Source organism: Diabrotica undecimpunctata, chromosome 9 (genome assembly GCF_040954645.1).
Source record: "Diabrotica undecimpunctata isolate CICGRU chromosome 9, icDiaUnde3, whole genome shotgun sequence".
Classification (NCBI taxonomy): Eukaryota; Metazoa; Arthropoda; class Insecta; order Coleoptera; family Chrysomelidae; genus Diabrotica; species Diabrotica undecimpunctata.
Window position 1 is genome coordinate 108,641,249 of NC_092811.1, and position 17,306 is coordinate 108,658,554.

Here is a 17,306-nt window from a genome sequence, read left to right on the forward strand (position 1 = left end):
AGAAGAAGATTGTAGAAACGTGTGTGGTAAAGTTAATAGAGGAAGTCTAGCAAAGACCAGCGCTTTATAAAAAAAGTTTAAATCTCAATCTCTCCTCTACAAGTATCTTCTTCTTCTTAAAGTGCCTATCCATTCCGGATGTTGGCGATCATCATGGCTATCTTTACTTTGTTTATTGCAGCGCGGAACAGTTCAGTGGTAGTCGTCTTATACCACTTTCGTAAATTTTGAAGCCAGGAAATGCGTCTTCTTCCTCGTCCTCTCTTACCATTTACCTTCCCTTGGAAAATCAGCTGGAGAAGGCCGTAACGTTCTTAATTTCTCATTACATGTCCTAGATATTCCAACTTTTTAGTTTTGACGGTCATGAGAATTTCATGTAGTATGTATTTCCACAAGTATAGAAAGTCTTAAATTATTATCCTTCTTCGCTACAGCTGGTCCAATTACTAGTTCATTGAAGCAAGTTATGCTCATCCTATAAAATATGACAAACATTTATGTGGATCGAGGTCTGTCCGTCATGAGGATACCATGGCGGCCATGCCACCGAACTAGTTTGTGCAAAGAATATTAAGTTTATTTCAAATTATCTTGAGCATCCTTACGGCAACGTAATTTATTAGTTAAATTCTGTAAAAACCAATCTCTTTACTGTGTTTGTTTAGTGGAATTATTGAAATTTAACGTCATTTGTGAAAAAAAAAAAGTATTTTAGTGTTGCAACATTGTTTAGAGCCTTGCAAGCAGAACTTGTATATCGATTTCAAACAGGCGTTTGATGGAATAGATCGACAAAAGATGTTAAAGCAACTATCTATGTTAGGGATACCCAATAAGTTGGTTAAACTTATACGAATGACTCTGGAAGGTTCTCAAGCTATGGTGAGAATAGATGGAGATATAACGCAGGCCTTTGATATTGAAAATGAAGTTAGACAAGTGATGCGTTATCAACAACACTTTTTAATCTAACTTTAGAAGCTGTTGTTACAAAACTGGATATAAACGGCTGTATTAATACAAGATCAATGCAAATATGCTCATATGCGGATGATGTTGCCATAATAAGCCGCTACAAAAGGGTATTAAGCGAAAAAGTTATAGAACTGAAACGAGAAGCTGCTACGTTTGGTCTATATATAAATAAAAGCAAAACAAAATATATGGAGTGCACAAAATCGAATCAACATGAAAATCTGAAGGTAGACAACCATACCTACAAATATGCCTCCACTTTTCCCTACCGAGGCTCAATAATAAATGACAACAACATCATTTAAGAAATACAAGCACGGATTTTTAGCGGTAATAAGTGCTTTTATGCATACAAAGACTTAATGAAAAGTAAGTTACTGAATCGTGAGTCTAAGCTTAGAATTTACAAAACAGTAATTAGACCAGTGGTCACATATGAATGTGAAACGTGGACCCTCTCAACCACTGATGAAAATACTAAGAAAGATATTTGGACGACCCAATGCAGCGATGGTTCGTGGAGAATTAAAATGAACTACGAGCTGGATGAACTAATGCAGAGCGCAGATATTGTTAGATTTGTAAAGTCACAAAGACTAAACTGGCTTGGTCACCTAGAAAGAATGCCAGATAGTCGAGCAGTAAAAGTAGTCCAGAGATGGAAGCCCCAAGGAAACAGAACAAGAGGAAGGCCCCGTAAAAGATGGATAGACGACGTAGAGAGGGATCTTAAAACCATGAACATCAGTCAGTAGCGAAGGAAAGTATCCGACAGGGCAGAATGGAAGAACATTGTTAAGCAGGCCAAGACTCACAAAGAATTGTAGCGCCATTAGAAGAAGAAGCATTGCTTAGAGCAAGACGAGCTGCAATATTACCAAATGCGCTGGCAGATGTACGAGTATGCAAGCCAATAAATTAAGAAGAAGAAAATGAAGTTTTATGTGTAATAAAGTAATTTTAGTACTAAATCGTTCGAGAATAGTCGATCGGCTGTTGCTAGTCCGCGCCCTCTTCACCAACCCGACTGTTTAGTTGGCTCGGTTTGTTCACCAACAGCCCAACCGGACTAAACTATCGGCCGATTAAAAAGTTTGTAGTCTGCAAGGGCCCTTTTAACTGTACTTCTCGTTAGTAGCTAAAGTTTATCTTTAAATTCTATTTTTTTATTTTACGGATGTTTGTAATAGTTAAATTTTTACTTATTTCCAGGTACCATGATGACCAACCTGTTAAAGAATCCCACGACTTCCAGCTGCTATTCCAAGGAGACCGTTGTTCCCTTATCATCCAGGAAGTTCTACCCGAAGACGGTGGCGAATACAAAGTCGTTGCTCTAAATTCTGCCGGGGAAGCTTCCAGCAAATGCGTATTGAGTGTTACGCCAATTTCGGAATCGGACAACGAAAAAGCACCAGAGGAAAAAACGGAGGCTGGAACAGCGCCAAAATTCTCGAAATTATTAACCGACGTTTTAGTTTCAGAAGGAGATAAAGTAATTTTAGAAGGAAACGTAGTCGGGGAGCCGAGACCAGAAATTAAATGGTTGTTGAATAATTTGCCTATCACCGACCTCGAACATTTTATTTTTGTATATGATAACGAAGGAAATGTGAGGTAAATATTTGCTACTTACTATATTTACTTATATTCTCATTTTAATTATTCTTAAATATATATTCTTCAAGCAATTAGTTTACTCGACACATAAGACATTGTTTCGTTCGATTTTAACAATTCGTAAACAACAGTTAAGGCATGTGTCTTCATATCACAACATTTGTTGTCGAATGTCATTTAATGGCACATAAATAGTAAGTTAAAAAATTTAATACATGTATTTTTGTTCTAGATTGGAAATTGGAAGCGTAAAACCAGAAGATAAGGGCGTATACACTGTAAAAGCTACAAACTCAGTCGGAGAAGCTAAATGTTTTGCTCAACTAATTGTCAAATCGTTTAAACCATCGGAAACTGTACAACATGAAGAACAAAAACAAGCTCCTGATTTTAAAGAAGGTTTTGGGGATAAGACCGTCTACGAAGACACAGCATCTAAATTCGAATGCATCGTTATTGGAAAACCCACACCAAAAGTCAGGTGGTTGTTTAATGGCGAAAATATTTCAGGTAGTTACATAGTATATGTTAATTTTTAATTATAGAAATATTTCTATCTAAACAGCACCAAACATCTATCTTTGGATATAGACATCTTCCTTTTTCAAGGTTTCTCCTTCATATGTAGTTTGTAGCCATTTTGCCTCAGTGTTTTGCGGTGTCTCATTTTCCTTTTGTGATTCCACGGTCTCCAGTGTATACGTATCTTACCCTATATCTCGTCCTTTTGTCCTAGGGTATGTCCAGCGAATTGTCACTTAACTTTTACTGCTTGTGTTTAGACGTCCCTTACTTTTGATTATTTATTATCTTTAATAATAATAATTACTTACTATTATTTATTATTATGAATTATTTGATACGGATCCAATAATTTCTTTTTCTGTCTGTTAGTTTGGCTCTCGATGGATGTTTCCGTTTTTGTTACTTTTTATACTTGTAAGCGTCCAAATGTGGGAGAAATGTGTGAGGTCATGCAAGAAAAAACACAAGGTTTGCAAATAAGTAATCATAATCGCCAATAGTTAAAGTAACAGTAACCGGGCCCTTTATCTTCCAAGAAAAGCAGGAAGAATTAATCAAAATGGTCAATGAACTGGTTGCAAAAATGTATCAAGAGGCAATGAAAAACTTCTCTAAATTTTTCTGGATTCCTGGAGCGAATTCAATAGAAATAAAAATCTTTATAAAGGAATGAGAAAAACACAAAAAAGAAGTGAAATCGGTCGATAATTTTTCAGATCTGTGGCGTCTTCCTTTTTGTGTATTAGTATTGTTTTAGTAGTATTCCATTGTTCGGGTATGTTGCCTTGGAATGGACATTTATTAAATAGCATTTTTAGATATGTGATGGCTTCTCCGCCTTCCTTCAGCATTTCTGCTAGGATTCCATCGTTTCCAGGAGCTTTATTCCTTTTTATTTCTTTTACTGCTCTTTCTGCTATATATATATATATATATATATATATATAATTAATAATTAATTAATTTGATATAATAAACTTTATCTTTTAAATTTTTTGATATTACAGGTAAAGACTTCCTGATTTCTACCTCAGGAGACAGACAAGTTTTATCCATCCCGAACGCCAAGAAAGAACATTCCGGTTCAATTACATGCATTGCGGAAAACGAAGTAGGTAAAGCAACTTGTGTAGCAAACTTACACGTGCAACCAGCCAGTTCTGTGATCACCGAAGAAAATCAGTTGCAAATCCAACCCTCACTACCTCTTACTACTGAAAAATCACAACACACCGAATCGTCGTATAGGATAACCCGAGAAGTCGTAACTCAATCACAGACTTCCCATATGAGTAAAGTTATTTCATCCAATTCTGACGCCTCTCAACCGCATATTGAAGAACATAAAATCTCATCTCAAAAAGCACAGACATTTAAACAAATCGATCAAGATGCTCCGGAAATTAAAGAATCTCAAAGAACTGAAGAATATCATAAAATCGGAGATCAGCCTCCAGTCTTCCATGAAAAATCTTCGACCACTTACTCCGTTGGAGCACAAAGTGAACAAAAGCAGATTACTTCAAACTCGGAATTGATCCAAAGATCCGGTCTCAAGGTTCGCCCTCCCAAATTTGTTACTCCCATTATTGGCAAAATCGTCGACCAAGACGTAGACGTTGTACTGGAGGGTATTTTGGACGGTCAACCCATTCCACAAGTAAAATGGACAAAGAATGGCGAAGACCTTAAAGAAGATGACAGAATCAAAACTACGTGGGAACTAAACAGAACTTCATTGGAGATTAAAAACGTTACTGTCCAAGACGCGGGCAGATATTCTTGCACGGCGAATAACGATGGAGGAACTGCTGTTAGTACTGCTGACTTAGTCGTTAGAAGTAAGTAAATATACAGCAAGCATTTTAAAATGCACACTTTATGACTTCTTCTCCAGTTGTTATTGCCATGATGTTATTTACCACTTGTTATAAAAAGTCCGAACTAAGTATTTCTTTGCCCAACTATAATAATTAATAAAATATTTTTAAGTAATAATCTACGCCGTACGAACATCCTATAAAAAGTATTATTTTTATTACTACTTACATGTACCTTTCATTACCTGTTCAAAAGCCTTCTCACGCCACAAGTGTGACGTATCACATCTTGATTGCCCCTCCCTTACTGCCGGAATCTATTATCGCATAGATCCTAACTTCGATTACCTGAAATGCACTTAATTATTGTTCTTCCCCAACCACTGTGATGTAAGCCAAAACTCCTGCTTCAGTTATCGCTGAGCAACCATTAGCTATAATCGTACATAAGGAGATTAGCTACGTTTGTAGGCTACGACTATCAGAATAGGAAAATCAATGAGTTAGAGAGAGAGAGAGAGAGAGAGAGAGAGAGAGAGAGAGAGAGAGGTATCTTTTAGGCAAATAAGAGTGAGAACAATATATGTTGATGTCACAATCCTCCCCCTCCCAATATGGCCGCCGCCGGTAATTCGTCATTTTTACATTAATTTAGATACATACATACATACTATTATCCTCTAGTCAGCGTCAGTAATTCCCCATTATGGTTTAAAATATCTGCAAACATCTTTGTTATTTCCTCCCCTGTTTTAGTTTTCACTGGATGAATCCAAACAAACTTTCAAAAATAATCAATTACAACATGAATAAGCTTGTAAAATTTATTTTGGTTGGCATAAAGTGGCATCTCGGCAAGATATAATATGTGACATAAAAGATGACATAATGTGACGGAATACGTGATATTTGACACAAAACGTGGTATAATACGTAACATTTGACATAAAACGTGATATTTGACATAAAACGTGACATAATACGTGACATTTGACGTACTAAATTACATTTGACATAAAACGTGATATTTGCCATAATACGTGATATTTGACATAAAATGTGTTTTATGTATAATTTGTTTTCAATATATTTGTTAATTGTTCATAAAAGCATTCCTTTAGATTTAAGAAGAGAGAACTATATCAAATTCAGTATATTTGTAATAAATTAGCAACTTACATTTATTTAAAAAAAGGTACTTTTCCTGCAAAGGGGGCAACATTATAAATTAAACATTAAAGGTCTTTCTAGAAAACTTATTTCTTTTTTGTTTTACTTCTCATTTAAAAAAACATTAAAATCTCGTTCAACGTTTAGGAATAACTCAGGATCTACTTCCTTCCATGATTAGACTTAAAAAAAAAAAACCTTTATAGCTGAGGAAGAAAAGTTTCACAAAATCTATGCGCGAAGATGCTAGTGTGTGATTTGTAACTACTAAAAATTCCCAACCGAAAAGAAGGGCGTGGTGAAAAACCTGAGTGGTAGTACATCACCACAACCCTTTTACTTCTTTAATCGCTTCCTTAATTTATAACTACAATATTCTCGTTGCCATCTGGTACATGTTGTTTATCCGTCATCACAAAGCGTCATGTTTATGAGCGTCAATACAATTAGGCCGTCTAATGTGATCGTCTCGCCAAAAGCTCACCTTACATTCTTGTGTTCTTCCAATCCAAACTTCGCATTACAAACAATGTTCGTAACCTTGTCACAACCTGACTCAGCTCTCTCTGCTCTAATAATAATATTGCTTTTGTTTTTTTGTGAATCCAGTTCAAGTTTTTGTCATTCATTTATTTCGCATTCTGCTTATAAACCCTATTCATCCTTTTTTGTAATTTCTGTGTTCCGATTTAGCAACGAGTAAGACAAACAATTTTCGGAAATAGAAAACGTAAACCATTCTTTAACCTGTACTCTGTTTTTTATACAAAAAATAATAATTTTGTATTTTTCTCTAGAAACAATCTTCCCACCAGTATTCGGGCGACGCCTACAAGCTCAAGTGATTAAGAAAGGAGATCGTATTATCATGGAAGTGGAAGTGACCGGAACACCAGAACCTACAGTCTCATGGTATAAAGATGGAAACCTTATAGACAAATCCGTTAGCGATGTATACAAAGTTAAATCTTTGGGTCAAGGTCACACCCTGACTATTGAGAAAGGTGAGTAGTTTGTCATTATTGAAAAATATAACTCCCGTACTTTAAGTTTTTTCTATCGAATTTTCTAATCTATAAACTTAAATTTGGGGATTGATCCAAATTTATCTAGCAAGGAGGAATTTTATTCAGGAAGAACATGTAGAAATTTTTAATTTTAATTAGTTTACATAAAATAGGTGTTCTTTCTCTTATTTTCCTTCACGTTTTTCTTCTTATCTTAATACTCTTCTCTGACACTTGGTCCTGAGTTTTTGTACCAAACCATATTCTTTTATTAACCTCCATCAAGAAGTTCTGTGCTCTATATGAGATTTAGGTATGAATATCTAAATAATGTCAGCACTATTTATTTTGAGCACCAGAGCATCCTTCGTTGAGCTCCAGTTAATCAATGCCGAGATACCTCATAGTCCAGAAACCGAAGGTTTTTACTTGAAATTGTTTCAAAATGCATCGATTGACTTAAAACACAGTAGGCAGGGAAAAGCCTAAGGAACAGAATCTATACTATGCCAAAGTGCCCTTTTACTCTAACCCATTTCGAGAATGGGAAATATATCTAATTTTAGATACCTTGTAAGTCCACTGTATGCCTGAATTGTTAGATATACTTTGGGCTAAGTTTTTCGGTGTTTCTATTGTTGTTTCTATACAGATTGAACCAATTTAAAACGGAACATACAATTTAATATATGTCTGTTTGAACTGCATTTGAAATAGTGGACAAAAATAAATCCATACTCGGTGATAGACATTGTATAAAATATCGTTCAACTATCTGTCTCCTTTAAAGGAAAGAGGAGCTTGCCTAATAGTCGGAGAGATAGAGCCGAAATTTTGAACTGATCAGTAATATGACATTTCTTTATTGGAATATATTCATTGTAACTGGGTTAAGACTGCCTTACAGGCGGACGCCCCTCGTGGTACAGGGGGTGGCTATACAGGGATGAAGTTGTCATTTTTTTCGGAAAAATTAACGATCGATAATATGGCTGAACATTTGCCCAGAGTAAGATCTTGGTATAACTAGACGAAATCCCAAAGGGCGGACGCGAGAGTGGATACATAAGGGGTGGCGGACAGGGGTGAGGTTGCAATTTTTCGGGGAAAAATTAACTATAAGTAATATGTCCGCCATTTTCATGGCTCATTATTTAGCCCCTAAAAACTTTAAATATAAAAGGGCGGACAGCTGGGTTGGTACAGAGAGCCATAAAACGGGGTCAAATGTACCACTTGCCTGCGCATTTTAGGTCTCGGTAACAATTTTCAAACTGATTTTATTATGATATTTTTATACCGATTGATTTGAAAATTTGTATGCTCACTGCTGTTACTATTCTGAAAAGCGTCAAGTAGAGTTTTCCTCAAAATTTTCCAAAAAAATTTCCGTAAATGAAAATTTTCGTAATTTTTTGAGGTAAAATCTAATTTGTAGAATCCTTTCGATTTTCTGTCAGTTATACCATGATTTTTTTTCAAAAATTTTCAAACGATTTTTCCGATAAGAAAAAAAAATTTAGAAAAACTTTAAAATTTTCGTCATTTTTCTCACTCTCATTGATGTCATCACATTCATCATCTTCGTCACTTTCACTTTCAATAATATCACATTCATTATCTGCTTCATTTTCAATCACTACTTCTCGAACTGATTCTGGCATCTGAGGTCAACTAAATCATTTGAATTTATATGTTTCATCTTCAAACTCCCAACCATGTTCTTCAACAATCAATTCTGTTGGTACTTTTTTATGAGCATTTGTCCAAATATTTGAAATATAATAAGCTCACAGTAGATGTTGGTGTAATTCATCTTGACATGGTGGTAAGCTTGAAGCATCGAAATTTTTTAGTTTTTTTTTTAAGGCTCGTTCACATCATGCAACTTATACTGCCGGTTAAATAGTGAAACTCTGACATCGTTTACTTTTCTTTTTGGAATTGTTCTCGTCAGTCCTGTTCCATATAAGTGACATATGAAAGTTTCTAAGGTTTCAAAAACTTCATTACAATCGAAGTCAGTTTCACCAAGTTAAATAAAAGCATCTTGATACTTATTACATTTAGCGCATGCGTCTAGAATTACTGATCTAAATGAACGCGCATCATTATTATTTTAATATTTTAAAATAATAATGATGCAAAATTAATGTCCAAACAGAATTTTTAAAATTATAATTAACTAATGAAAAAAAATTCAATCAATTTGAAAGTTAAAAAAAATATTGAAAATATCTACAAAATAAATTTCAAAACTTAAAAAATTGATAATTCCACTATTAAATTGATTTTTATTAATAATTATTTGTAAAATGTTAAAGGAATTGTACAAATTGAATTTTACCTATTGATAAATAGAAATAATATATTTTGTAATTGATTATTAATGTAATAATAAATCAAATTTTTCTTATATCTGAACAATCATTATTTATGCAATATAAATTTAAAAACCTTTTATTGTAATAAAAAATAAGTAAAATTACTATTTGTTATACCAAAAATATTTAATAGTTAACATTATAAAATTACTTTAATTTAATAAAATATCAAATATCAAACATTTATTCAATTAAAAATTAATTCGTAAAATATTCATATTTAAGAAAAAAAATGTGATTTGTAAAGTAAATATGACTTTAGTTTGAAAAAAAAAAAAACATTATCATAATATCATTTTAAAACTACAAAATATTCTATAAAAGATTCAGACGATGACGTAGAGTTTTATCAAATGTTTTAGAAAAGTTTTTCAAATTTTTTTTTGCTTATCGGAAAAATCGTTTGAATATTTTTGGTAAACAAATCATGGTATAACTTACAGAAAATCAAAAGGATTCTACAAATTAGATTTTACCTCAAAAAATTACGAAAATTTTCATTTACGGAAATTTTTTTGGAAAATTTTGAGGAAAACTCTACTTGACGCTTCTCAGAATAGTAACAGAAGTGAGCATACAAATTTTCAAATCAATCGGTATAAAAATATCATAATAAAATCAGTTTGAAAATTGTTACCGAGACCTAAAATGCGCAGGCAAGTGGTACATTTGACCCCGTTTTGTGACTCTCTGTACCAAACCAGCTATCCGCCCTTTTGGATTTAAAGTTTTTAGGGGCTAAATAATGAGCCATGAAAATGGCGGACATATTACTTATCGTTAATTTTTCCCCAAAAAATTGCAATTTCACCCCTGTCCGCCACACCTTATGTATCCACTCTCGCGTCCGCCCTTTGGGATTTCGTCTAGTTATACCAAGATCTTACTCTGGGCAAATTTTCAGCCATATTATTGATCGTTAATTTTTCCGAAAAAAATGACAACTTCATCCCTGTATAGCCACCCCCTGTACCACGAGGGGCGTCCGCCTGTAAGGCAAAGGCTTAACCCAGTTACAATGAATATATTTCAATAGAGAAATGTCATATTACTGATCAGTTCAAAATTTCGGCTCTATCTCTTGGACTATAAGGAAGCGATAAGTGGTTTGACAGCATAATAACTGCTTGTTTAGTCTAGTTTTTTCAGTGATTCTAGGCAACCTATTTGGGTGGAGTTTTGACTTGTTCTTGAATGAGTTCCGAATCCAGCAGCCCGCTGAAGTATTGGATTTTTATAATATAATTATTTGACAACCTTTTGTTGGCCAACCACCTAGAGCGGAGTTGAGCCGAAATACATTGATTTCGTATGTTCCGTTTTAAATTCGTTCAATCTGTATATTAGGAATCCCAGTAGTTAAATTTAAATTAAAAACGACCTTAGCGCCTTTACTAAATTTTCTATTTTTTCTAGCTGAAATTAGCCATTCTGGTAGATTTATGGTCAGAGCTGTCAATTCCGGTGGAGAAGCTCAAAGTATTGCAGATATTGCAGTTATAGAACCTGCCCCAGACAGTATGGTAGAAGTGGTCAAAACAGTAGTATTCGAAGACATAAAGAAACATGAAACATTGGTAAGTAAAACAATTACAGTATAATCATATTATTTTTCATTCCGATTTCTATCTATATGTTTTCATAAACTACAGGCCTCTGCAGCGGATCAGATTTCATCGGTAGAATCAAAACAAGTTCCAGTTCCATTAAAACTTACGTCTAGCGAATTGTCCCAATCTTTATCTCAAAAATCTGAAGTTACCTCCACTACAGAACAAATGCTGTCTCAAGAAAAACATATAATAAAACTCGAGCACAAAGTCCCCGATATTCCTATGCCGAAACCTATTGTCCCAAAATCGATGGACAGTACCCTGGAAAAACAAACTGAATTTGAGATCTGCCATCCAACTGGCTTACCTAAACAAGAAGAAATATTACAAGAGAAAAAGGTTGACGTTCAGGAGGGAATTGAAACTAGTTCCATTTCAACCCAGTCATCCTTGCAATATTTCGTTAAAAAGATTAAAGAAGGAGATACTCCAGTGCAAGTGCAAAAAGAGATAACTGCACCAGAACCAATCAAACAGGACATATTTAAAAAATTCGAGCCAATAGACACTAAATTGCCTCCACCACTTCCCCCTAAACCAGAGCCACTGCGACAAGAATTCCAATCATTTAAATCGTCTCAAATAATTTCTCAGCCTCAACAACAATATCAATCATTTTCTTCAAGTCAGACCACACAAGAATTTAATCTTCAACCTGAACCACCAGCGGAAATTTGCTTTGCTCCTAGTGGAGGAACGTACAAAAATCAAGAAGTAACTGATAGAATTAGAAGAATATCAGAGAATCAGAAAGACTTGCCTCCACATGAAGTGCCTACTGGAGCAATTAAAATATTCCCTTCAACACAAAAAGTCAGTGAACAGAAGATGGAACAATCATATCAATCTTCATATCAAACATCATCTTCGTCTTATAGTCGCACATTTGAAAGTAACTCTTCTAAACCAGCATTTCAAGAGCTTCCATGGGTTACTGAAAGGCCCAAATCGACTACTTCAAGCTATACTTCTGAAAAACAGTACATAGGCAGACCGCTCTCTGTTCAGGGCGAACCTTCCCAGGAAGGATTAATAATGGAAAAACAATGGGCTCATAAGTTCTCTGAATCTCACCAAGAAAAATCTTGGCCACCACATCATGAAGAACTTAAATATCAACCATCGTGGTCAGTCCAAAGTACTTTAGAAAAGAAATGGACACCTATTACCAAACCTCAAGATCAAGGACCAAAACAGCACTATATAGCAGAGGTAAATAATTTAGGTAGCATTGTAGATCATCAAACGTCGCAAAGCAAGTCAGAATATATTTTGGAAGAAAGTAACGTTAAACCCTCGAAGATGATTAAATCATGGCCACCAGCACCTACTGAATCCAAACCTTTTTCAACGATTGATTCACTATCTATTAGACCAGTATCAGTTCAGGATATTACAGATGAGGTATACTTAGAACCTGGCCCACCTCCTGAAATGGGGTATGCTCCACCATGCCAAACTATAACACCTCAGCCTAAAGAATGGGTTGCTCCACCTCCAAAAGAGTTACCTAAAGAGTGGGTAGCTCCACCTTCAAAAGAGCCGCCGAAATGGGCTCCATCGCCAAAACAATGGACAGCTCCATCTCCTAAAGAATGGGTTCCACCATTGCCTCCAAAACAGGTAATACCACTAGCTCCTCCTGTTCCTGCGAAGCCTCTTAAGCATGCCGAGCCAAAGAAAGTATTGCTTAATGATTTCACGCCATTTGAAAAATTTCCTAATTTAGAACCTTTTCCATTTAAGCCTGACCTACAAAAACCCAAACGGCCCAAAACAGGCCCTCCTCCAACCCCTTCTAAATTTATTAAAGGTAAATTTACCGACAGCGATTACGAAAGTGATATCGAAAATGTACGAATACCCCCGAAATGGAAACCAAGTATGAGCGACACAGAAGAACCTGCATATCGACGAGTTTTAGCTCCCAAGACTGTTCGATTTTCCAGATCGAGGTCCCAGGAACCTGAAGCTGTACCACCATCCAAGTTCGAAAAACCTCCACAATTTGAAGGACCTCCCAGACCTGATGTTAATATTGAAGAATTCCAAAAATCGGTGCAAGTCAAGAAGTTAACCAAGCATGCACGAGATTTAAAAAGATCAACAGTTCAATCTGCGCAGCCAGAACATGTGCCCGCACCTGTAAAAAAGCCAGACTCTCCTAAGTCAAAACAAAAAACAGTCATTGATGGTTACATGGCTGATACAGAGTATACGAAAGAAGAGTACAAAAAGTTTACGAAAACCAGTGAACATTCTGAAAGTCAGAAGATCCAAAAGCAAAGGGTTTGTAAAGTTCCTGTTAAGAAGCCTGTTCAGAAGGTTCGCTTGACTTGTGTGATTTTTGTGTTCACCCTTACAACCTATACTAATCGTTTTTTTGGCCTGCATGATGTTTGCACATTTTTATTTTTTTATTTACTGTCTTTTTTTTTCAGTAAATAGTATTTTGATGTAACTAATGTCATTACACAAGCATAACTGACGTGCATAAAATTGGTACAACTACAAAGATAAATTTATATAAATGTCGCTTTACACTTGTTGGAATTTCAGTTAATGTTCTTAATTCAATGACACTAAATGGTTGTTCTTCTGCAGTGTCTTATTTGGTCCGGATGTTAGCGATCATCAAGGTTATCATGGTTTTGTTGACCGCTCTTCGAAACAGTTCAGTGGAGATTCCAAACTATTATCGGAGGTTTAGCCAAGATATACGACAGCATCTCGGTCTGCTTTTGCCAAATACTTTGCCCTGCATAACGAGTTGAAGAATTCGATATAATTTTTCATCTCATTAGGTGGACAAAGTACTCAAGCTTACGTTGTTTTACCAAGTTAAGCACTTCTTTGTCTTTTCTTATGAGCTAAAGGACTTCGACATTAGTGAAATGGTTCACATAAGGTATCTTCTCCTGCAGATCCACATCTAGAAGACTTCTACCTTCTTTTCAGTGGCTTGCGTCAGTGTCCAGGCTTCGAGCCCAGGCTTCGAGGCTAGTAGCCCAGGAAGAATATAGCACCTTACTAGCCACGTCTTGGTTTTTAAACTCAGATTACTGCAGCACAATAAAGATCTCTTCTTGGATCTTGAAGTATGGACCGTGGAACTTAGATTCTGGACCTAATTTCTTCAGCGTGTTCCCAATGTAAGTTAAGGTTAATTCCGAGACAGCTGAATCTCGCGAATTCTCGATCTCTTTATTCGCTAACATGAGTGCTCCCGGTTCCAAATTTGCACAGTTGATAACCATGAATTTGGTTTACCTAATGTTGAGGTTTAGGCCGTACCTTACGCTCGTAGTTCTCACGTGGTCCAGTACGGTCTGTAGATCATTTAGACTGCTTGCTAGCAGCACAGTGTCGCGTCGTCGGCTTAGTGAAGCTGTTGATATATTCACCGTTAATTCGTGAACATTTCAAAGTATATATTGAAAAGAGAATACACAGCCCTATCTTACACCTCGCATAATCGTCAACTGGATTCCAGTACAGATTTATGATTATTCGAATGTCCTTTTCATCTATTCCTACTCTTTGTAGGACGAGGATCATCTTCTGGTAATAACAACGGTCAAACGCTTTGGCATAGTCAATAAGGCATATGTAGATGTCGTAGTTGACGTCAAGGTATCTCTCTAGCAGGATTTGTAAATGAAAAGTGCTTCTTGTGTACCCAGAAAATGGCAAAATCCAAACTGCATTTCCCAAACATTTTGGGGAAAATGTAAATCATGGTGTATATGATGTTAAGAAAAATCTTAAGTGCATAATTCATAAAGCTAATGATCCGGGATTCCTCGCAAGTTTTAGCAGATAGTTTCTCTGGCAGCACTACAAATGTTGACGATATTTGATCTCTTTTTGAGCTATTTTATGAGCTCTAATATAGAGTGAAACATTATATTCTGGCCAAAGTGCAAACTTTTACACTTAGCTGGTGGCGCGTGATGTGAAGCCTCTTGGAGGATGTTGAAATAAAGTTGCCGAGTTGAATCAGAGGTAAGAGGTTCTGTCTGGGTGTGATGTTCTTTCCAGACCATAGTGTTTTGTTTTTTGAGCTAAGTGTGACAAAGACCGATTCTCTAGTTACTATTGTTTCTGCAAGCCGTTTTTACGTCTACATCCAACTTCAAAACTAGTGTATTGCACTATAATTCAGTTATTGGATGTTGGCATTAACGGCCAGGTCTCATCAGCTTTCGAGAGGCAGTTTTGCCACAAATAGCCCAGTGTGAGTGTGTGAGATGGCATGACAAAGATAAAATTTGTGACGTGCACAAGTATTCGGTTGTCGGCTAAAGGCATCAACGGCGAGGTTACTTCGGTAGCAGAAAGAGGACCCCTTTCACCGTCATGCCAGTATGAGATTGTGTGTGTGAGAGTATTTTTGAGTGTGAATGTGTGTGCGCTGACCTGGCAAAGACCGAAAACTGTGTTCTCTAGTGACCATTGTTTCTGCAAGCCGTTTATACGTCTACGATCAAGTTCAGAACTAGTGAATTGCACTAAAATTCGTGTTATTGATCGTTTGGGTTAACGGCCAGGCCTCGTCGGAGTTCGATAGATAGTCTTAATCATTGCCAAGTCAGTTGAGAAAATAGTTGCAGCTAGTTTCTCGAGGTACGGACAGGTATCATTAAGTAGTGATATTGGGAAACCGCTTCCGGGTAAGGAAAAGGATTTTAGTTATAGTTAGGTTCTGTTAGTGAAATATCTTCGACGATGATAGCATACTCGCTCGGGAATCCGTCAATGCAAGCCTGCATTAGAATGGACGGAATGTGAAGTTTTTTGCGTGTTGGCTTCCGGGTTCGTACGTGACCTTAGGTGAGAACACGAACTTTTTAGGGTTTCTTGGGTGTTTGAGTGGGGATTGTTGATGATTCTGAGAGTAAAGTTCCTGGTGAGAGTGTTCATTCTCTCGATAATTGTGGCAACATTTGAAATGTTATGGATTTCACGGGATGCGAATCTCTAGAGTTCGTTGTTACACTACGCAGAATTCTTCGTTGGGCATGAGCAGTTTATGTTTTTGATAGTCTTTCGAAGGCAATATAAGTTAGACTTATACTCTATAACGGCTCGAATGGGTTTTATTTATAAGTATGTATGAGAGTTTTTGTGGCTCGATTTCTAACCCTATCTAAAGTTGCCTTTAGATCAGGTTCCCAGTAGAGAAAAGAATACCCAAATAGGAAGCTGTCGGGTGGATATCGAGCCTTTCTCCCATCGAATTCAGGGAGAATCGATCGTCATTACGAGCGATAACTCTTAGAGATGTTTTTGGGTTGCAAAACACAAGGGTTTGTGTTTTGTGCAGCAATAAGTGCAACTCTCCACTTACTGCACAATTCTTCGATGCCGTTTAATAGAGTTTGTGTTCTTCTGAAAGTTCCCTCAGGATGATATCCCCTCGCTGTTATAAGGGTGCAGTGTCGTCTGCGTAGAGAAACAACTGAGTACCTGGTACGTTAAGATTAGAAATGTTACTGTTGTATATTGTATACAACAAGGGCGCTAGTACTGAGCCTTGGGGGACTCCAGCTCGTAGAGCGAATGGGGTTGATAATTGATCACTTATTCTCACTCTTACAGTTCTGTTCGTTAGATAAGAATGTACAATTTTTATGTATCGGTGAGCTGATGTCAATTAGCATTTAAAGAAGTTCGACATGCCAGACCTGATCGAAGGCCTTTTGTACATCTAGAAATGTGACAATGGCGATAGAATTATTATTGCTGTCTTGTGTGACTTTTGCTGTGAAGTCTATTATTGCATTTTGAGTTGATTTACCAGATTGGTATCCATATTGAAAGTTTGGGATGATATTATGGACTTCGAGAAAATCATTAAGTCTCTCCTTGAGGATAAACTCGAGCACTTTCCCTAGTGTATTTATTAGTGAGATTGGTCTGTAGGATTTCACATCGGTACGAGATTTACCCGATTTAGGCATCATAATTGTGTTAGCCACTTTCCAAGGAGTAGGAAACTGACTATTTTTGACACATGCATTACTAGTTTTTGTTAGAAGAGGGATAATACTCTCAGAAATGTGCTTGAGATACCGTCTGCTGATACTGTCAGGTCCGGGTTTTTGCCTATTTGGCAGTAAATCTCCGTTTCCCTGTCAGTGAGGGTGTCATGATCGAATCATGACCTGGATCGGGGTGTATGAGAGT

The 17,306-nt window shown here is 36.3% G+C and overlaps 1 protein-coding gene across 1 annotated transcript in view; it reads left to right on the forward strand.

Annotated features, from left to right (window-relative positions):
- The window catches only part of LOC140451278 (uncharacterized), an 862,244-nt gene that overhangs the window by 507,242 nt on the left and 337,696 nt on the right, over positions 1 to 17,306 (forward strand). Inside the window, 6 exon segments of the mRNA XM_072545021.1 lie at positions 2,191 to 2,595; positions 2,831 to 3,108; positions 4,131 to 4,964; positions 6,911 to 7,117; positions 10,921 to 11,081; positions 11,157 to 13,442. Of these exon segments, the coding sequence (XP_072401122.1) occupies positions 2,191 to 2,595; positions 2,831 to 3,108; positions 4,131 to 4,964; positions 6,911 to 7,117; positions 10,921 to 11,081; positions 11,157 to 13,442 (4,171 nt within the window).